This window comes from Crocodylus siamensis, chromosome 5, assembly GCF_052110815.1.
Source record: "Crocodylus siamensis isolate JL-2025a chromosome 5, ASM5211081v1, whole genome shotgun sequence".
In the NCBI taxonomy this organism is placed as follows: domain Eukaryota; kingdom Metazoa; phylum Chordata; order Crocodylia; family Crocodylidae; genus Crocodylus; species Crocodylus siamensis.
Genome location: NC_143399.1, coordinates 197,378,423 through 197,400,758, shown reverse-complemented (window position 1 = coordinate 197,400,758; position 22,336 = coordinate 197,378,423). Strand labels below are relative to the sequence as shown.

The 22,336-nt window shown below is 47.6% G+C and overlaps 1 protein-coding gene across 1 annotated transcript in view; it reads right to left on the bottom strand.

Annotated features, from left to right (window-relative positions):
• The window catches only part of LOC149865107 (elastase-1-like), a 38,172-nt gene extending 16,051 nt beyond the window's left edge, over positions 1 to 22,121 (bottom strand). The window contains exons 1-5 of the mRNA XM_090049819.1: positions 22,024 to 22,121; positions 21,063 to 21,194; positions 19,002 to 19,138; positions 18,010 to 18,155; positions 17,010 to 17,159 (exon numbers count right to left, since the gene is read on the bottom strand). Coding sequence (XP_089905945.1) covers positions 17,010 to 17,159; positions 18,010 to 18,155; positions 19,002 to 19,138; positions 21,063 to 21,194; positions 22,024 to 22,049 — 591 coding nt within the window. The 5' untranslated portion in view covers positions 22,050 to 22,121. The remainder of the gene's footprint in view (positions 1 to 17,009; positions 17,160 to 18,009; positions 18,156 to 19,001; positions 19,139 to 21,062; positions 21,195 to 22,023) is intronic.
• Positions 22,122 to 22,336: the final 215 nt, after the last annotated feature.

Here is a 22,336-nt window from a genome sequence, read left to right as displayed (position 1 = left end):
GTTACACGCTGCACTTCGAGCTGCTCAAATGCTGACCAGTCTTAGTGCTTGCTTGAGTTTGGAGCAGTCACACCGTGAGGCTAAAAACCTTCTGACTGTCCCCTGCTTGCACAACTGTGACGTGCCACGAGATGCCTGGTGAGCCAGGACAGGTTTCTATCCCTGCTCTATGGACAGCGGTGTGAGAGATTGTGGGGGGGCAGACTTGAAGCCGGGAGGTGGAGAGTTAATGAGATAGGGGAGGGAAATGAAAGTGGAGGTGGAAAGGAAATGAGTGGGGGGGACGGGTGGTGAAATGAAGGAAGTCAGCCACTGAAGGATAAAATAAAAAGTTAAAAAAAAAAAATCATTTAAACAGAAATAAAGAGGAAGTAAATGAAAGATGGCCTCATGTTTTAATAAATTGGGATTTTGGATTGAGGTGTAGGGGTGCTGGTCATGCTTTCTGGGGTGGCGGGGAGGTGGGAGTGGTAAAGGAAAGTGCTTCTGAGGGAGCTACTGCCCCTGCCCGGGGAAGGAATATTAGGGAGAACCTCACAGAGCTAAATCCTACTTCACCCACTTTGGGTCTGGCATGTAGCCTGATGATCCTGATGTGAGAAAGATGTCCAGTGGTGGCTGTGCAGACACACAGCTCTCCTACTCTTTCAGTGGGGCACAAGTATGGAGCTTACGCACCCCCAGAGGTGACTACTGCCTCCCCCTGCGGGGACACACAGTGCTGGACACAGGTTCCAGCAGCCAGCAGGTTGTTGCCTCTGGCGCTGGGTTTGCAATTAGGGAGATGCGTCAATCTCTATTCGCACCAGTGGGATATTTTAACCCGGGGTAGTGGGCGTCCAGCTGCTCAGAGTCCTGCTTCCCCTCTCCCCCTTTTTGTCTGGACGGCTAGACATCTGTGGCTAGGTACAGACATTCAAAAGCCTGAGGCGGGACCTATTTCACTTGCGCTGTTTTCTGTAAGCGGTGTCGTTTAGGTCGGTAGCAAGCAGAACACACACTTTTCCTTTGTGGGGAGGGAGGGGGTGCAAAACTTGAACTTGGCTCTGCCATTTTTAAACCAGTCTTTTTGTGCCCAACTTCTGTTCTGTTACAGGTATAGACCAGTTTCCAATGACTTATCCTGGTAAAAGTGTAATGTCTGCACCTGACCTACATCAGCATCATAAACACCTTTCTCCCATAGCCTAGTGGTAATAGGGGCCTTGCTCTGGGCATGAGGGCTTCTAGGCCCACTCTGCTTCAGAAGGTTTGGACTCACATCTCAACCTCCCAGCAAAAAACCCTGACTCCCAGGCTGAGAGTCAGATGCTTTAAACAACTCTCCTCATCAAGCTGACTCATTAAGCAGTCAAGAGCTAAGGTGCCAGAAGAAGCAAGCATCAGGGACCAATCTCTGTGCCCAGAGAGGAGGACACTGTCCTGGAAAGCACAAAACCCTGGGCTCTTGCTCTTGCTCCTAGGACTGTTTCTGTATTTTACCCACTGCTTCCTGAACGTTAAGTGCATCACCCGTACCCACGTACGCCTAGATGCGCACCACAGAAGTCACAGCACAGCTCCGCATTGCATCTGAGTAACATCTGGCTCAAGAGAAATGCAGCGGTGCCGGCGGGTGGGGATCCTGGCCTACGGGGCCCTGGGTGCTCTGAAAGCAAATGGCCACCTCTACCTGCCGGTGTGCGCTGGAGGTGTGAGGAGTGGAGAGGGATCACCTGAGCAGTGTGATTTCAGGAGACACTGGACATGGAGAATCAGCACAGGGCAGGGTGAGCTAGTGACAGAGAATTAGAGCTGGCTGAGCTTTGCACACATGTGGGCTCCCTTATTTTCTGAAAGGAAACCTCAAGGTCTCTATAACCAACTCAGCGGGCTTTTAACTCTGGCCAAACACAGGTGCACGCTCCTTCCAGATAGGGGCTCTGACCGAAGAGGTCTTCTGAATGAAGAAATGAGTAGCGTGAAGCAGCCTGGTGCTCAAAGCCTGTGCAGACAGTGCAGTCGGAGCATCCCCCTCCCAGGGAGCAAGTTATGGGCAGCACGGGACAAAGTCTGGTCCTTGCCTGCCATGCCGCCAAGGCAGTTTTCCAAGGCAAAAGCAACAGTGGAATCAGGAGCTCTCTCCCTTCCTGCTAGGGCAGCACCAGGCACAGGCAGGCTCATTTATGCCTGTGGTCCTTCTGTCCCCAAATTTCATCCCCTCTTGGCCGCCCCGACAAGAAGGTGCCCTCAGGCCTTCATGACTTGCTGATTAGGGCAGTGTCTGCAAAGTGAAGAATCAGCGTACAAATCCCCAGGGAAGGGGAGGCTAGGACCTGGGTCCACAGACCTCCCTTTTTGTAGGCAGGCGCTCGAAGCACTAGGATGCCATCGGACGCTTGCTATGGTTTTGGTCATCTCCAGTTCAGAGGCTTATGCTGTACTTCTGTGTTCACAGTGCAGATGAGTTACATTGGACTGTCTCTTCATCTGGCCTGAGTCACCTGTGAGCACCCACAGTAGGGACAAGTGTAGTTGCATAGGACAGAACAGCAGCTACATAAGGCAGGTAGCCAGGTACAAGTGATCCATGAGATTACGTGAGGTGAAGCAGGATGCTGCTGGGTAACTTAAATGCCTAAAAACAACCTAAGTGATGCTTATGTGTCTTAGCAAGAAAACAGAATTGGGGCCTGGAGCAACATCCACACCTCCGACCTCGTCGTGTCCAGAGTTCATCTGGTTCTGCTTCACCCGTCTCCTATTAGACTACTTGACCAGGTACAGACCTTACACTTTTACCAGTATAACTGATTGTAAACTGGTTTACAGCCATAACAGAACATAAGTTCAGCATATGTATGTTGGTTAAAAAATGGTGGAACCTGGGCTAAGATTTCCCACAGGGCGAATGTGTTTCTGTTCACTACCTATCTAAACTACACCACTTCCAGAAAACCACGTCATTCAGACCAGTTCTCTCTCAGGGTTTTGAATGCCTGTCCCTTGCCCATAAGTTAGGACAGGCCCTGCCAGAGGGCCCCAGCTGCAGGAACCATCATGGGAAGACACCAGTCTGAGTCCTCATCTGAGTGAGGAAAGGGAGAGGATTTTGCTGAATGCCGTTCTATGGCTTGTGTGATGCAGGACATTACAATGCCCCCTTCTTGCTTTAATAGCCATGACGGACATGAAACACTTTCTCAAGAGAGTCTTCTCCCACAATCAATGAGGAAATGAAAATCCCATGCTTACAAGGCCATGCTCCTCCAGCTGAGAGCACTGGAGAAAGATCTCTTTGCTCTAAGCTTTTGCTCTCTGTATTTTGCCCAGTTCCTAATAGCACAGATGTAGACAGATGGACTCACCCGGTGAGACTGGAGAGAAGCAGTGGCACCTCAGGTAGAGGAAATAAAGCAATATGTGAAATGGGGTGCGGGCAGAGTCATTTGCAGTCTAGGCAGCCTGATTTAATCACTCAAAGCCTACCAGCTCTGATCCACTCACATTCTCCAGGCTCTAGGGCTAGATGTGGGCAACCCAGTCTCAGGCACAGCATGACATGAGATATCTCATCTCACACAAGCTTGCCTCCATGCCATAGTCCCACCTTGCAACAGGGTGGTGAGGCCCAGTATCCTCAACCTCCCCGGGGCAGCAGAGGCAGCACCAATACTTCCTTGAACAACCAGGCATTGTGAGTTTGGGTGCACAGACCAAGCTCACTGTACTTCTGCTCTTTCTGCCGCACAGGGTCCTGTGCAGGAGCGGTGTTGGCAGAAGCAGCAATTCATGGAGATAGCAAACCACAGAGAGGTCACAGAGCGATTGGTTCAGGTTCTCTGCAGACATAGGCACACATCCGCCGCACCTGACTTACACTTGAGCTCTTGCTTTCTTTTACAAGTAGGAGACCTACAGATGTGTTTTGAAGGACCGCTGAGATTTTGATGGAGTCACATGACTCCAACAGCCTGGGTTTGTAGTGCCGATGCCTTGATCCAGCCCAGCCAGGTTTACGCACTTGAAGAAAGATTTACATGTCTGCTTCCAACACTTTTCCAACATGCTCAGCATAGGTGTCCCAGCTCTTCTACAACAGCCCTCAACAGCAGTGCCAGTCTGCAAACCACGGGAGATGGCAAAAAGCATAACTCCTGGGTGCTGCCATGGGAGAGCCGAGTAGCAGTGTGGAATTCAGGAGGACGCCTAAGCAAAGGATTGAATTGACTCATCAAAGGGACATACCCTCGACTCACCGGCACAGTACAACCACAGGTGCAAGCTCTTTGACATGTTTTCCTCGGCCATCCAGTATAATTTCAATCAGACTTGGGTTCAGCCCCAGTGAACTGTTCTTTGTGTATGAACTGATCTCACTGAGGCACTGGGCTATTTTGCTGGTCGTGCTACAGTCCTGAGTTGTGAAATATGGATAGTATTGAGAACTGGGGACAGGGGTGATTTTACTTTAAGTTAGACATCAGGGGCCAGAAGTCTGGTCAGGGAGCCAAGGCCAGCAGTTCAGAGACATGCCAGAGTCAAGAACCAGAGTCAGGAGCAAAGATCAATGTCAGAAACTGGAACAAGGAGCCAAAAGCAAGAGTCAGGAGTCATGGGCCGAGGTCAAAGCCTGCACTGAGCAGCCAAAGTCTGAGGGGGCTGGGCTGATATCCTGAAGCCCAGCTTCCTGCAGCCAGTCAGGTAACTGGCCTATTGCAAAGAGGGAGCCTATATATGTGACAGGTCATAAAGTAAAAGGATTACTCTCAGTCAGGCATTCTTGCACTTGATGCACCCTTTACCCTAATGTGCAGTGTCACCTGCTCATTGCTGGCATTTGAGTCCATGTCATCTGAGCAATTCACCCAGGTGGCCTGAGGGAGATGGACTGAACTTCGTAGGACTCCACAAGTACAAGGTCCAGTCCTGAAGTCTGCCATCATTACTCATGGGGGGCATCCTTCCAGCGTGGAAATCATTTTACCTTGGATGCTCACCTCTCAAACCAGACAGAGCATCTTATCTGTGACCGTGTTAAATTGTGTAGAGAGGACCAAGAGGATGAGCATGTGCGTCTGCCCTCTAACCTATCCTGACAGCAGGGGAGCATCCATTAGTGCCACTGAAGTGGTTTTAGTTCCAAGTCCCAGCCTGAATCCAGCTTATTCAAGGCCTCAAATACCAACAGCAATCAGAGCATGAAGTTGGCCTGTGGCTACCTTCAGTATGAGCCTGCTCAGGACTGGCAATGTTGGCAGTGTAGGGGAACTGGTTAGGGCCAGTGAGCACAGGCAGGGGAGCTGAGTATGTGGGGGCCTGAGGGCCTGGGCCCTCCTCGGGAAGAGGGCTGTCACCTGAAATGCATAAAACTTTCCACATGTCCATCATCTTAGACCTCCCTCCCTGGCAAAAATAAAAGTCGGCGCATTTGAACACACGGGTGGTTTCGGCAGTGTTAGTTGGACTGGTGTGTGTTTGGAGGAGGCAGTGTCAGTTCCTCATGACTTTTTTACAAGCCAGAAAAAGCCAGGGTCAGATTCACAGGTCTTGGATCAAGACTCCAGTTGGATGTGTAGATTTTCTTGATGAATGAAAGTACAGTGGCTGAGTATGGGAATACCTTCAGCTGTTTGAGAAGCTATTTCAGATATTAGTGATCTTTGCAGCCTTCAGCGTTAGCACCTGCCAGGCTTAGTAGCTTCTCTTCCAATAGCTTTCAGTCTTCAGGAAAGGGCAAGAGTTACAGTGTTCATGAGGGATGAGATGAATCCTTTTACTAGCTGCAACTCAGGTAGGTCCTCTGTTTGCAACAGGTCAAAAAATATGTTAGCAATGATCCAGATAGTCCACGATAACACCAGGTCTGCTGCCCTAGAAGAATGAACTCTTGTTTCTAACAAATAAATAGGACCAAAGGGCAAGAAGTCAGTTGATTTGCAAGAGCCAGCCTTGCTTTCTTGCTGGTTAGCTTGCGTTCCAACTCAGGTTGGAGTCTTAAAGCTGCTGCCTATGAAACCTGTTCCCCCATGGCCAGAACAAGAGTTTGCTTATAGACAATCATAGGGAGGTCAGGTTGAATGGGCCCTTGAGATGCCATCCAGTCCAACCCTCTGCCCGAGGCAGAATCATCTCTGTCCAAACCACCTTATACAAATCCAGTCTTTTATCAAAACTACACAGTCAACCCTGACACAACAGAAGACATAACACCCTAATCTCACGGGTAAAGCAGGGGAACCACAGATCTGCTGCTGCAAAGGTTGTTAAAAAGAAAAGTCCCAGTCCCATCCTCATTAATAGGGTGACAAACAAAGTGGAATGGCTATGGGGAATCAACTGAACTCAAGGGTTAAAATAGCTCTTTTACAGCATCCAGACTTCATGCTGTCTTTCTCAGCACACTCCACTCTGTCTCGGGCATAGCAGTTCCACCAGCCAGGCTGAGAACAGGTGGCTCAATCAACTACTGAGAAAAATCATTTTCTGCAATTTGGCAGGAAGGCTGCCACTATCTAAAGGGAAAGAACAGATGGAGAAACCCAGATTTGCATTTCATAGTGTCGCAGTATATGAGATTGCATGATGTCAGCTGGCAGGACACAACCTTGGACGACCTCACACTGCAGAAACATTGCATGATTACTGTTTCCAAGGGCTTGGGTGCTTGTGCAGATGCAGGATCCCCACACTCTCATGTCAGCACAATGCCCACAGGCACACACGTCATGTAGAATCGTCTCCTTACTAAGCAACTAGACCGCAAACTCTTTAGAGAGTCTCCTCTTTCTCAGTTCCTGCTCTCCGAAGCCCTGTCTTGATCTGGTTACTCAAAGCATGCCTTGCACTCAGCGTAGATCCTCATTCATAAAGACTACACTTTGCACATTTAGTAGCAAATGTATGCATGCAGTTTCCTGATCTGTGCGCATGCATGGCTGAACAGGCATCTATCTAACTTTTGTGTGCATGCAAATCACGTTCTGTTTCTGTATGTGCACAAGAAAAGTAGGCCTGTGTCTGCACCCTCAGAAGAAGGCTTCTATGAACTTCCTGAGCCTATCTTGAGCATCTTTCCCTTCTCCCCACACTATCCTAGCTCTGCTGTATAACACCACTGTTTTCTTTGACTAGGCACTACCTATTGTCTCTTGCCCTGAGCAGGTGGCCGGTACTCAGATGATTTTCTTTAGGAAGAGAAATAGAGGATGGAGTCAAGGATTTATATGGTTCAGTCCTGCTGATTTACAAAGCATGTTCACCAAATCCTACATTCCCTTGTTCCCAGGTGCCAAGTTTGGCTTTCCAACCAGTCTGGTGCCCCAAAGAGCTATGTTTCTGCTTTATCTCAGATTCATGATCGCAACTGCCTCTCTGGCTTGCCCTTCTTTTCTCATTATTTACTGCTGCTAATACATACACATATCAGCACAGCTGCAAAGAGTGTCTCAGCCCTTGTATTCACAGTCAGTCCCCAGGAAAACCTTCTTTATTCCTCCTGAGTTAGCTTTTACTCAGGCCTTCCAGGTGGCCAGTACCTTGGGTGGTGGCTTCTAGTGTTTAACTTTCCTTTATAAAGTTTAATTGCTTTTCCTCCCATGCAACCTTGATCATCAGCTTTACGGAGCTCTGCAATTCTTCATAAATCCAAAGATATCCCTCACCCTCACTGGAAGCAACCAGTTCTTCAAGACCACAGTGCAAACACAGGCACCTTTAAATAGACTGCAGAAGTTAGTGGATGCATGAGAAGCTGGTGTGCTCTAAAAATGTGGCCATATAATATCATCCTGGTGGTCGATGGCATAACACAAGCAGATTTTACTGTGTAGTAAAAACTGGATGCATGATCAGCTCTTTCAAACTGGCTGCCTTCAGTAGGCCCTATTAACAGTGCCTGGCTGCTAGGTGGAAGGGAGTCAGCTTGCATGAAGCCTACAGATTAAATCAACTAGGGGAGTAGATCCGTGACACGTTCTGCATGGTGACTTCCCAGCCAGCAAAGTTACTATGTATTATCCAACAGAGTGTGAATGATTTACTGTGTGGTACGGTTGTGCATCAGCTGCCTGCTCCATTGTGAAGCCAATTTACTCTGTGGTCCACCACGTCCTTCTTCCAGCAAGTCAGCTGGGAGGAGTTCAAGCCTGAGATCAAAGCCAAAAGGAGCCCTTTAAAGGGCAACATTCTTCATAAATAAAAGAAATAGGGGCTGTTGTTTAATTTACCCACATCCAGTACTGTTTGGATTGGCCTCCTTGATTAAACACCATGTCTCTAGTGCTGAAATATCCCGTCATCCAGCTCAGACTGACTGTGTTCACTGTGAGCCATGCATGAGAGCAAGCCATCAGGGCTACAAGTGAATACAAACTTAATTAACACTCAGAGTCCCCTTTGCCCACAGCCGTGCCCAAGGCACTGTAGCAGGCCGCGCTTTGTGGCTCTGGCTGAGAGCAACGGATTGCACCCACCTGTCAAAGGAAACATGATTTAAGACAGTGCTTCTTGCCATAAGACCAGAATAGCATCCTGGGGCGTGGAGCTGCAAAGGATTGTGGCATCTGGTTAACAATTTTTGAGCTATTTGACGAGGGTGGAGTGATGCTTCTGTCCGAGGAGCTGTGAGGGTGGAGGATTGAAGGCCCTGGAGGGGGGGCAGTTTTGGGAGAGGAGGCTCAACCTGCTGTGGTTTGGCTTTGGCAGGGAGAGTAGCTGCTCCTGGTGCAGGGGGACTGCCAGGCTGCCTATCTCCAGTCTGGCGCAGCATCGCTGTGTACCGCTCATGAGCTCTGTGTATGCACTAGAGGGCTAAGAGCACCCCTCAAATCCTTGTAAGGAACAAAACGGTGTAATAATGTAGGGTGAAAAGCCCAGAGCGCACGTGGGGAACATACCGGTTGATTTCCTTATCAGAAGACAGGGTAGATATGCACCTTTGTAGACTAATTAAATGAGGTATATGTATATGTATAGAGAGAGAGAGAGAGCACAAGTTTTTGTGGGCTGAAACTCATGCCATCAGATCAAACAGCAAAGCATGCAGCTTAATCACTGCTGAGCACGACTTGGTGCCAAAATGCTCAGACAAGGGACTCTCAGATCTAATCTTCCCTCTCATTTCTAGTCTGCTTTAGCTCCTGGTGGGGAGGAGGTTAATGCCTGAACCAGTCAAATGTCAAACACTCATCCTGATCAAAATGATGAGAGGAAGCCCTGCGTCCAGCCCCAAGCAGTTCTCACTCCAAGCTGTGCCACTCACAAATTGGGCCAGTCAGCCACAAGTGGAGTCTTGCTGTGTGCATATATGTATATATATGGATATATATACGAATTTATGGATCACGTGCATGCATAAGAGGTCTAATTCACTGCCTGACAAGCAAGCCCAGTTCACGAGTGACACGGCTTGTCAGGTGTTTCACAGATCCGTGTGTTGTCTGAGTTATGTGTGTATGAACGTCTGAGGGGGCCCATGCAGGTGGCATTCTCAGAGCCTAACACACACCAGCCGAGGCAGATACCTCTCCTGCAGTGGTGACTGCTTCCTTTTTTAAAAACGTGGCTGGAGGATGAAAACAAGGTAGTACGTAACAGCACTCACCCAGGATGGAAGACAGCTAGGTACAATACCCAACCCTCTGCCTGAGGGGGCTCAAAGCCACATTTTTTACCCTGGGAGAGAGCCCTCACCACAGTTTTATCAGTTACATGAAGATCCTGCACGAGCTGTGCAAAAAGGGTGCCAGGAGTCACAGAGCTAGAAGAATATACCTGGAGCCTGACCGTGGCAGCCTCCTGGTTAGGGAACCGCCTGGGAGAGGGAGCGTTGGGTTGCAGCTCCTGCTCCATGGACTGCAGATGTATAAGCTGGACAGATGCATAAACAGTTCCTGGCGTCATCACTATTTGCAAGAGCTGGGCAACAGCAATGCCTTCCCCAGTATTTTACAAGAGTTGTCTCTGGCTGGTGTTTGAAAGACAGTGTAGGCAACTACCTTTGGGAGAGAGCCCAGGCTGAGGTCCCCAGTAGATGAAGGCCCATCCCTGTGACCCCGAGTAGGATGGACACAAGACACCCTTCTGTGCTCAGCATTTCCTATTGGTAAGCTCTACGGCAGGGGGTGGCCAACCTGTGGCACAAGCCACCTCTCTGTGTGGCACGTGGGAGATCAGGGAGGGACTGGGGAACACAGCAGTTGATAGGGCAGGGAGCAGAAAGCAGAGCAGTAGATAGGACAGGGAGCAAGGGGCTGGGAGCAGAAAACAGAGCAGTAGATAGGATAGGGAGAAAGGGGCTGGGAGCAGAAAGCAAAGCAGCCGATTGGGTAGGGGAAGGGGGCTGTAATGGCACTTAGGGTGGGCATGCCTACCAAAAAGGTTGATCCCCACTGATCTAGGGAGCTTGCTGCTGAGTGTTTTCCTGCCCAGCTTGCTGAGTGGTGCACACTGACGGTGCTCTCCCTTTGCACTCCCTAACACAGGATTCTGGACACTACCCCAGGGGGCAAGCATCTAAACATTAGGCTTTGAAACTTTTAGACACCTTTGCAATTGTTTGCATCTAGTCCTTGGTGCTGTCTCCAAATATCAGAGCCCTAGAGCCCTGGATATGCATCTTTTCAGCTATTATTTAAATCAAAATGAGGAAATTAAAATATAAAGGGTGAGGCATTTAAGCCTGTCATTTTGCTCAGCTCTCGAGACTGTAGCCTGTTATATTATATAGGACAGTACTTCACCATTTGGATGACTTTTAAAAATCTAGTTTCTTTTGTCAGGTTCAAAATATTTTTACTTGATGCTACAGCAAAAAAAAAATACAGGCATGATGAGATAATGGAGTAAAAAACATTCTGCAATATCAAAAACTGCTAAGGTGAGATACCCAATATTATTTTTTCACCATCAGGAGAAGTCTTTTTGTTAATATATGTGAGCATCTAGAACAGGTAATCAAGGGTAGTCAAATAACTTGGTGATCAGTAGCAATCAGTACAGATACCCAAGTGTATTATTATAACCCTTACAAAAATTATTCACTGATTTCATCTTGGTGTGAACCTCTGATAATATACAAGTTGTATTGGTAAATCAGTAAGGAGATCTTGCTGATAAACTGTACCTGAAAAGCAGTTGTCTTCGATACATTTGTATGTGAATATAAAGGATAACATGGAAAGTTTTCATCCTTAGAACCAAAGTGGCTTTGTGCAGATGGATGCATTAAGTATTTTTTTGATGTGATGGTGCCCTCTTGTGATGAATGTAGTTAATAACAGGCATGGATTCTGTCCTGCTGGAAACGATTCGTTCAGGCGGTTGCTTGCGACTTTTCAGCTCTCGGAAGAAAGACAAGGCAGCACAAAGTCATTAATGAGTTGAAATGGAAATAACAGTAAATTAATCAGGAATTCTACCATTTTAAAGCATTATCTATGTACAGGGGCAGATCCGGAGGGGCTGCAGTGGCACAGCTGCATCCCCTTTAGGATAGGACCATGCTGAGATAGACCTCTGGGGACTTTTTTAAAGTCCCCAGAGCAGGTGAAAATACTCTTTTTTCCCCTCCTGCTCAGAGGCATGACCCTGCCCACAAATTCCCTGCTGCTGCTGTTTTCTGGATGTCTCAGGGGAGAAATGCTTCAGGGCCACTCCTGCCCACTCCAGCCAGGCTGTGCAGGGCCTGTGCTCAGCTGGGACAGTGACAGTAGCAGCAGCAGTGGAGATGTGAGAGATGATTCGCCCTCCCTGTGCCTACTCCTGAGGACAAAGGAAGGTGGGGGAACCCACCCACTGATCACCACTGCTGCTGTCCTGTTATGTTCCCAACTGAGCCCAGCCCCTACGCAACCCTTCCAGAGCAGGCAAAAGTGGTACTTAAGCTTCCCCCACCCCCAGGACAGCTGGAAAAGCAATAGGTGGGGGATGGGGAGCAGGGGTGGGGAGGAGACATGACTGTGACCCGGGAGGGAAGGTGGGGGCAGGACTTTTACCTGGTTTGGGAGCTTAAAAAATTCCCAGACACTCTCCCTGCCTGGTCTGCCTACACCAGTGGGTGATGGTGAGGTTGGGCAGAGGGAGATGCTGTCAGTGTGAGATGGAGCCATCCCTAGAGCATGGCTTACTGCTCCTGTACACCACTTTGCCATATCCTGGATCCACCCCTGTCTATGTGTATGGCATAAGAGGATTTAGCAGGGGAAGTTTTCCCCATATTCTCCTGCAAGATCCACCACCCAAACTATAATTAGCCATACAATGAAACTGTTAGCTGCAGATACCAGTTACACTAGTTTCATAACCTACTATTATTGGTGAATGGTTCTGAATCATCCCCGAAGTAGCTTAAAACAGTCCACAGAAACATTGTATATATTGCTGCTAATCTCCAACTGTCTGGGATGTTGAATTCCAACATCCCCAAACCCCACTGCATGTAAGTCATGATCAGGGAAAAGTAGTAAAAAAGTTTTTACCTTCTATAGCCTTTCATCCAGGCCTGCACTCAACACTCTGTTAGCAATAAGGGCCTAGAAGACATTTATTTCCCTCCATCCCTCATCTCTGTCCTTTTCTTCATATTGCACCATGAAACTCAATGGGTAAGTACACACAGTCAAAAAGCTTGAGGCTTAATCGATTCAATCTTTCCAGGTTAGACTAAGCTGCATAGATTGAACTGATAAACAAGTGAACAGACATTCACTTTTGATTCTGAAAATACAGCCAAGTGCCTGTAGTGGCCCAGGCCAAGAAGCAAAGGGGAAGCTGGGGGGAAGGGGGGCTAGAGCATGCTTCCCTGCTTGGCTGGAGCAGGTAGCTTAGGCCAAGGCTAGTTTGCTCACCCTGTAAGGGGTGCAGGGGGGTTGCAGAAGAGGTGCAAAGTATCCTGGGATGCTGAGGGACTGTGAGTTAATTTGAATCTGAGAGGATCTGAGACAGAAGTTCAATAAACTGATTTAACCTAAATCAGTTAAATCTGATATTACATCCATCCAGGTTTATCTTAAACCAGTTTTGGTCATTTTGAAAGCAGTTTATGCACACTGAACTTCTGTTGTGTTACAGATTTGAACTGGTTTCTGATCACTTATACCAGTTTACATGTAATTTTTGTCCCTAGCCAATGAGTTCTGACCTTCCCTCTTGGTGAGCTGGAATGGATAGAAATGTTCCTCATATAAGGAGTCAGGCCTCCAAGATACTACTTCATTGAAATGCCTCCTAAAAATTCACCTTACACTTCCACCATAAATTTAACAATTAGTTTTTAAAATCCAGTCTAGCTCCTTTTTCTGGGTTCCCCAATGCAAGGTGTTGTCACATTTTCCCTTTGCCTGTCCATGAAAGCTCAGTCTTCCAAGCATTTTACTCATTTATAAGGTAGGTAGGTAAGGTGTGATTCATAGTGTGAAGTTACTCTCACGCTTTAACTTTACCTGTTGAGAGTTGTCTGAGTGAATTCACTGTGGTTACTCCCAGTGCTTAAACTGAAGCCAATGTAAAAATCTTTGCAGAAACAGGGAGTTGGATTGTAAAGTCTTTGGGCTGGGATTAGCTTTGTTTTTCTGCCTTGTACAACCTCATGGGTATTGTCAGAGTGACATAAATACTAATAAGCCTTATCTCAATTGAAAGCTGAACCAAAGACAAATTGATTAGTTCTGCTGTAGATTTTGTACCTGGAGCTGCCCTCTTAATGAACTGAATGTTGCTAAACAAATCATTAATTAAAAGACTTAAATTTTTTCTTCTTAATTAATTATTACCCATTTACTATCTCAGCATCTCACAGTCTTCAATATAGGCATTCTAACAACAAGATACACCTGTGGATGTATCTACATCGTTCAAAGACTGACACCTCAGTGAAACATGACCCTTCACGTCTACACCCTGAAAGGGTGTAATGTTGCTGACTTGCATTTTGAAAACCCAGGAGTTTCTTTCTGTGAAAAAGCTCCAGGAAGGTTATTTGTTCCATAATTTCTGCACTGCGTACAGCGCTATCTAATTGATAGCCCCAAAATCTTCTGTTCATGGATCATTATGCAACTGTCCTGACAATGTGTCTCACTCTTTGGCCTTTCCCTCATCACTAGGGAAGCTTCCATTGTGATATACCACTGCGAGATTCCTTCATGAAAATAGAGCCTCAGATGCCATCTCTCCAACTCAGTCTTCATGGTTCATCCAGTCCTAGGTCCCTCTGCTAAAGCAACCAATTCAGTTGCTCATTAGTGCCAAATGTACTAAAGGACACAATGTACTAAGAACTGAACTGAGGCCAAACTGAGTTGAGACAAAACTACAAAGAAACCATGCTGTTCTTACTACTTTCTGATGGGAGTGGCTTTGAACTGGTGACTTAAAGATGGAAAATACAGCTGTTCACCAACCCTAAGCTGTACCAACTCTCCAAGTTGGGAGCTTGTCTAATAAAGTGTTAGGACTCGTGCCCTACTTGTGTGATGCCCTTGTTAATTAAGTACAACTACACTTTACTCTGCCTGAGCTGTTCTGTTTTACTAGATTGGAAGACACAATAGTATGGGTTTTGAATTCATTGATTCTTTATTATTATTTCAACCAATATATTCTAATGATGATCCACAGAGATGCAATTAGCAGGCATGTCTTTTCATTCTAATGATAGTTCATATCCGTGTATAAGTTGATCCTTCCTTAGTATCCACCATTTTTCTTCATAGTCTGAAAAAAAGAAGTGGATTCAGTGCAGAACAAACTCGACTACCTTTCCCCATTGTTTTTAAATGAATGGAAGATATAAATACTGTTCCAATCTCCAGTTGCACCACAGTCCTACCCTACAGTCCAGAGGAGAGTCACACGTGTGATCAGAGGGCAGGAGAACAGGCCTTATGATGACAGGCTGAGAGCTATGGGACTCTTCAGCCTGAAAGAGCGCAGGCCCAGGGGGGACCTGGTGGCTGCCTATAAGTATATAAGAGGTGAACATCAGGATTTGGGGAAACGTCTGTTCACCAGAGCGCCCCAAGGGATGACAAAGTCAAACGGTCACAAACTCCTCCAAGACCGTTTTAGGCTGGACGTAAGGAAGAACTTCTTTACTGTCTGAGCCCCCAAGGTCTGGAACAGACTGCTGCCAGAGGTGATGCAAGCACCTACTCTGGACTCCTTTAAGAGACATTTGGATATTTATCTTGCTGGGATCCCTTGACCCCAGCTGACTTCCTGCTCCTGGGGCGGGGGGCTGGACTAGATGATCTTCCAAGGTCCCTTCCAGCCCTAATGTCTATGAAATCTATGAATACAGCAAATGTGGCTCCCAGTTTTGCAGATGGATGCTGGGATGTGGGGGGGGGGGAGCTGTGTTCTCTGCTAGAGAATTTGCCTGGAGCCCAGAAGTAGCTGGCCCACTGAGCCAAACTCTCGTGCTGAGATCAAGAGCTCTTTATTCATGTCCAACCCCCAAAACAGATTTGTTTATTTGTGGGTACAGCTTATAACTGAATCTGCTCAGTGGGGAATATGAAACCAGATGAATGCAAGTGGCTGTGGTATATATGCAAAAAGTGCTGTACAGGGGTCCATTTCAAAATGTACTGGGACATTTATGGATGTTAGAAGCAGAAGAAGCCAGTAACATTATCTAGTTCAGGTGTGGCCAACCCGTGGCATGTGTGCCGCAAGTAGCACAGGCTGCTGTGTGTGGCATGTGAGCCCCAGACACTCCGAATGGAGGCAGGAAGCAAAGGGCTCTCTGTACAGCAGAGTGGAGAGAAGATGCTGCTGTAAGAGGAGGTGCCAGGTGCCCCTTCCCAGGCCCTGCAGCTCCTGTCAAATTCAGGGCTTTGCATTCTTGCTTACCACATAAAACTGTGTGGGGTTTGCAGAACCAGGGAAGGAATACCCTGGCCCCTAGCAGTGCCGGTTCCTTTTAGTGTCCTTTTACTACCATGTGGCTGTGGCCTGAGGCTGAAGCCCCCCCTGCCTCCATTCTGGCACCCTATAGTTTCATAGTTTCATAGTAGCTAGAGTCGGAAGGGACCTAGGTAGATCATCTAGTCCGACCCCCTGCCTTAGCAGGAAAGAGCACCGGGGTCAGATGACCCCGGCAAGGTGCTCATCTAACTTCCTTTTAAAAATCCCCAGGCTAGGAGCCTGCACCACTTCCCCTGGAAGCTGGTTCCAGGCCCTAGCCACCCTGACTGTGAAGTAGCGCCTCCTAATATCTAATCTAAACTTACCCTCCGCCAGTTTGTGACCGTTATTCCTGGTCACTCCTGGCAGCGCACGGGGGAACAGGGACTCCCCCAATACCTGCTGATCCCCCCTGACCAGTTTGTAGCAGGCCACAAGGTCCCCCCTTAGCCTTCTCTTGTGGAGGCTAAACAGGTTCAGGTCCCGTAGCCTATCCTCATAAGGCCTGCCCTGCTGACCCCTGATCATATGAGTGGCCCTCCTCTGAACTCTTTCCATATTGTCCACGTCCCTCTTGAAGTGTGGCGCCCAGAACTGGACGCAGTACTCCAGCTGCGGCCTGACCAGTGCCACATAGAGGGGGAGGATCACCTCCCTGGACCTGCTCGAGATGCATCTGTGGATGCATGATAGGGTACGATTGGCCTTCTTGACTGCCTCCCCACACTGCCCTGGGTACAAACTCTCTCAGGTCTGCCTCTGGGGTGGGGATCAGAGCAGCACTTGGGATGGAGGGGAGTCTTAACTGGTGGCGCACCTGCCAAAAGGTTGGTCACTACCAATCTACTCTGATTTCTTGCATAACACAGGGCAGAGAATTGCACTAAGGTTCTGGTACCACATCTATTATTGCAGCAAGTGGCTAAAGCTTGACTAGCCAGACAGATAGCACAGCAGGCAGATAGCCCAGCTGATCTTAGAATTGTCTTGTTTTTCTACTCCATTCTTCATAATGCCATCAATTAATGGGCTTGGGCCAACTTCTCTCTGGCGTAACCCCTTGAGCTTCCTGGGAGTTATACGCCGGATGAAATAAGTCCAGTGACTTGAGAGGCACTTACGTCATAAATCCAATCGATGTAGGCGGATACTCGGGTGAAGACTGTCGGCTTCCTGTAGGTATTACAGTAGGGGACAATGCCAAAGCTAACGATCCCATGGATTTTCCAGCGACCTTCCGTGTGACACTGCAGAGGACCCCCTGAATCACCCTGGAACCAGAGTGAGGGAAAATGACACACTGTTGGTTTGACCCAAATTCTCAGAGTAATTCAGGAATCAAGGCTTGGAAAAGTGGAAACAGTTGATTAGCTGTTGGGGTGACTGAGTTCTTGGAGGTACAGCCCCTGGAAGAGCTAAAAGTGGAGCTATAACTAAAATAGTTTTACAACATCTTGTCTTGCTTCCCAAATGGGGGCCAGCTAAGGACTAATTTGGATGCAGGTGCAAATTGGAGTGGCCTCAGATGCTTGCATAAGAAGTGAGCTGGGCAAGGCACGCATAGTATGCTTGGGGGAGGACCAGGAGAGTAGATGGAGCAAATTGTCTCTCCTAGTGGCTATCTGAAGCTGAAGAAGGAAGGTTAACACCTCCAAAGGTTACATTTCTGCAGCCTTGCTCCTTTGTCATGGAGATATCCCTTTAACAGGGACTCTGGACATTGCCAAAGCTTTGACTGCAGGGCAACAAGGGAATCCTGGACATCCGTAGGAGATGCTAGTGAGAGAGTCAAGCTTCTTTGCTGCCTTCCTCAGAAGAGTTGAGGAGAAATGTGTAAAACAAGAACCTGGGAGCTTCCCTTCCATTAACCTCCTCGTTTCTGTGCACAGGGTGGGAGGAAGGAGGGATTTGGAACAATAGCAAATCAATAGATGATTCTCAGGAGATGTAGTTTGCTTGTCAGAGGGGTTTTGCACTCCTAAGCTGCTGCAGGCTTTGGGAGGAGTGTGTTGTAGGGGATTAACAATTTGTGTGATAATTGGGTTGAACTGGAAAGGAAGGAAGGAAGACATGAGGAAGAGAGAAGGAGTCCCAGGAAATCCCAGAAACTATGGCTCTTACACTGCACCCGGATTTCATGCCGTCTCCACCAGCACAAACCATGGTCACCTTGGCTGCCGAGCCCCACCAGTCACTCTGAGAGCAGATGGCATGGTCGACCACTGGAAGCATCACTTCCTGCAGCGTGGCCGGGATGCTGCCCCCGACTGAAAGGGAAGGAACAGTGTTTAACCACTCTCACTACAATAGACAAAGGTCCAACGCAGCCACCATCAATGATATAGAGCCCAACATTGCTGTGCAGCCAGAGTCACTGAGGGGAGCACAGCTTGGAGTGTCAGAAGCTAGGGTGGGCCCAGAGCAAGAGTAAAATATCCCTTGCTTACCCAGTGGATCTATTCCCCATGTGTATTCAGCCAGACCTGCTGACCTCAGTGACTACAATACCACTTAAAATCATGATGACTGGTTGTGGATGCCAGGATAAACTGTGATCACTGACAGCATTTTAAACACAGCGATTCTGGTTCACATGCTATTTCACATGTCAAAATGTGATGCTGTCCCCCGACACAAGCAATGTCTGCCTTGTAGAAGGTGCTGCTGCTTTAACTACAGTGGCAATGCTACAGTGAACAAGCCCCCTGTTGTGGACAGGAATTTTTTTCTGCTGCCAGGTTTATAATAGCTCCTCTGAATGGCAGCAGCCTTTGGCTGCAAAGCTGAGTCCAAAGCAAGAACTTTGTCAGCAAAGGTGGGGCAGTTATGGGGAGTGATCTTTCCACACCCTTCGCTGGCATAGCTCAACTGTCAGAATTTAATAATGCAGAGATCACACCATCCTCTAGGTCCTGTCACAGCAGGGCTTCAGCAGTGCACAGTGGTGAATTTTTCTCTCTTTCAGAATGTCTTGGCATTCAATTCATTTTGGGGCAGGATTCCCTTCAGTCACTCTTTGCATTGGAGAAGATGCATGTCAGCAGATTTGATTCACACAAGGGCTTGAATCTGGCATGGTCTTTCTAAACTGCAAAACATTTTTTTCCACTTACTAGTAGTTAGTCCCCATCCAGTAATGTAGCATGGATAGTTATTAGGCAAGATGTCTCCTGCGGCTGGAAGCAATCCTATCTCAACAAAGCCGTTATCATAGGCAGAAGCAGAGAGACGCAGCAAGGCAATGTCATTGCTGAAACAGGACACAGATAATAGGCTTTCAGATGCCTGGCTGGAAATTCTAGAGTCAGTCAATAGCCAAAACCTGACATTTCAGTTGGTTTTCACTCACCTCTCTAGATACGTGTATGGCCACCATCACCCATGTGTCTGAGACCTCACACACAATAATGACCCCATGAGACAGGGAATTATTAACCCCACTCTACAGGTGGGGAACTGAGGCACAGAGTTTAGCTACATCTAACATAGGACTTTAGAGACCTAGATCCAAAATTGCCATTCTGAAAACCCCTTCTTAGGTACCATGTAACCCTGGAAGCATCTAAATCCAAAGATGTGACCTAACAGTTCCCCTGTTGCCTGTAAACTCTATTTCTATTCATGCACAGGCCGAAGTCTGACAGAGATCCAGAAACATGGTGTTACTTCGCCCAAGTCCCCTTGCCAGACTCCATCCCATGCATGTTCTCCGAGTATACCATAATGCACCCTAGCAAGACTGGGCTTTCTGCAGGATGCAGTGGTTACTACCACTTTCTTTGAAAACATTGGTAGTGATGGTTCTGTCAAAGCCCTTCTTTTATAGGCTATCCTGGTGGCTACAGATGAGCTATCAAACATACGGCCTGCAAGCCAGATCCAGCCTATGGGGCCCTGTCACGTGGCCCCCAGTGCTACCCCGGCTCTGATCAGGAGGCTGTAGGGGAGGGGGTTTGTGGATAGGAGAGCTGGGTTTAATTCCCTCCCCTGCCTGAGGGTATTGAAATCCACATCGCCCACACCTGCCTCTCACACACTAGGGAGGGAAGAGACATGAAACCCATTCCCTGGTCCCAGACCTGTTTTGTCTAATGACTGTATCAAGAAAAATAGAGAAAGAGGCCTGGGAGCGGGCACCAGAAGCCTCTGCCCTCCTGGGTAAGTGTCCTAACCACTCAGCTACAGAGCAGGGCTCCCTTTTGCCCATGCTCTCTTTCTAGCCTACTGAATCTTGAACAAATCTGCAGCATGTTTGGAGACTGCCTCCAGACAGTCTAGTCCATGAACATTTCCTGGGAAGAAGAAATGGGTTTGAGCCCCCATGGCTAAAGAGGGCACTGAGCCTAGACCTCCCACTTCCTGGTCAGGAGTCCTACCCACCAGGCCATTACAAACAGAGGGTGGCAGCTCGTCCCCCCCAGCAGTTATATCGTAGAACAGAGCGAGCCACACTCCTTCTTGGACAAAAAGAGCACAGGTGCCTCTCTTCCAGAAGTGCCACAGGGCTGTGGCCCTGAGTGGACGGAGTTACCTTGGGGGTATGATTTCAGACCTTCCCTTGACCTTAGCATTCCCCCATTGATTCATGCCAGGCACGTCTACATGTGTCTCTATGGCAATGTTGTTACTGCGCTGTGATTTAGTACTTCCCTTTGAAGGCACTAAATCATGGTGCAGTAACAGCCCATACCGCACCTTACGTGTGATGTATGGTTATTTTCAGCAGCTACTTCACCGTAGCGGCGCACTATACCAAGCAGCGTGTCGCTACAGTGAAGTAGCTGCTGGTCACAGTATTGTTATGCCCTACATGTAGGCTGAGCCTCTGCTCAGCCTGCTGGCTATTTCGGGTCTCTTTGGGAGCCACCTCATTCTCCCCAGGCACTGTGTAGAGATCCCGGAGCTCTGGACACTGGTCTGGATTCCATTTGGGGAGGGGCACCCAAAAGTCAGGCAATGCAGCACCTACTTTTTAGTCTGTCTTTTTATTAAGTCTGTCCCTAAGTGGCTTGCTGAAGGTCATGCAAGAAGCTAGCAGACCAGGAACCCAGGTCCAGGGCTTCCAACTAGACTTTCCTCAGCAGATATTGGAGAGAATCTGGGCAGAGACATTTGTGGGAACAGGCACTAGTATAAATAAGTCATGTGGCAAGGTAGTATTTGAGATTAGTTACCCATTCGCAATGTCAGAGGGGTCCCAACCCTCATGAATGAATATTCCATCAACACCGATAAAATACTCAGTGCCATCAAAGTCAAACAGATTGTGGTCACCCAGAGCCACTCGGTATATTACTTCAGTTGGCCTAAAAATAAATTGCAAAAGAGTTACTGTACAGTATCCCCCTACCTCCACAGAAATAGCTTTGTATCACAGATTCTGTGGCAGTAAACTTCCCTGCCCACCCCCCTCCCATTACAGTCATCTTTGTAGCATTTTCCATCTCAGGATAAGTTTCAGCCAAATATTCTGTTGTATTAGGGACGTATATCTGTATTTTGCTGGTCAGGGAACAAAAGCTGTTCTTTCTGTCCCCTTGTTCAGCTGCCTACAGCATTCTCAAACTAGCAGGAATCTGGAACTGTTCATGTTGCAATTATCGGTCTGTCTAGAATGGGATGATGAGCACGGTATGAGTGCTTTGTTTAATGATGTATTGGCCAACGGCATAAGCAATTAAAAATGTGTTCATTTGTATATAATGCATTGTATATATGGTTTATTATTTATGGCTTATATTATGATCCTATTTATATGGGTATGTTACTCAGCACATAAGCTATGGCTGAGAATGGATGAAGGCAGGGTTTCTCTCTCTCACCCTCAGCCTCTATAAATAATAATACCAATTTAAATGTACTGAAAAACTCAAATTGATGCAATCACATATACCATTATGTAAATATACAATCAACCAATTGCTTTCCAGAAGTCAGCAGTTATATGTAAATATCTTCAGTGAATCTAATAAGAGGTTTTCTATATATCATGAAACTAACTGCGTATTAATACCATCTTGCCTTGACCAGAATGAATGTGCTGAGAACTCGGAGTGTTTGAGTGGCCCAGCAGCGGTCCAGAGTGAGATCTGGGACTTGTACCGAGAGTTAAAAGTCTTTTACTATTGTACTTACATGTTGATGCAGTGGGCAGCTGTCATGACCCATGTAGCACTAATGAGTGTGCCACCACAGACATGGTAAAAATACTCAGGAGCATCTGCATACGCAAGTTGGAGGGACACCTGGATCAAATGGCAAAATACGATATGTCAAAGTTTTGTTCATGACACTGCCATGGTGCTTGTGTGTGCTATTCTGATTAGCGATGTGGCACATTACCTGGCTCCACCTGTGGCTGGCAAAAATAATGAGAGGTTCAGAATGACTGAAAATGCAAACAGACAGACACTTGCTTTTTGTGTGTGCTTTGTTGCCAGTTGCTACT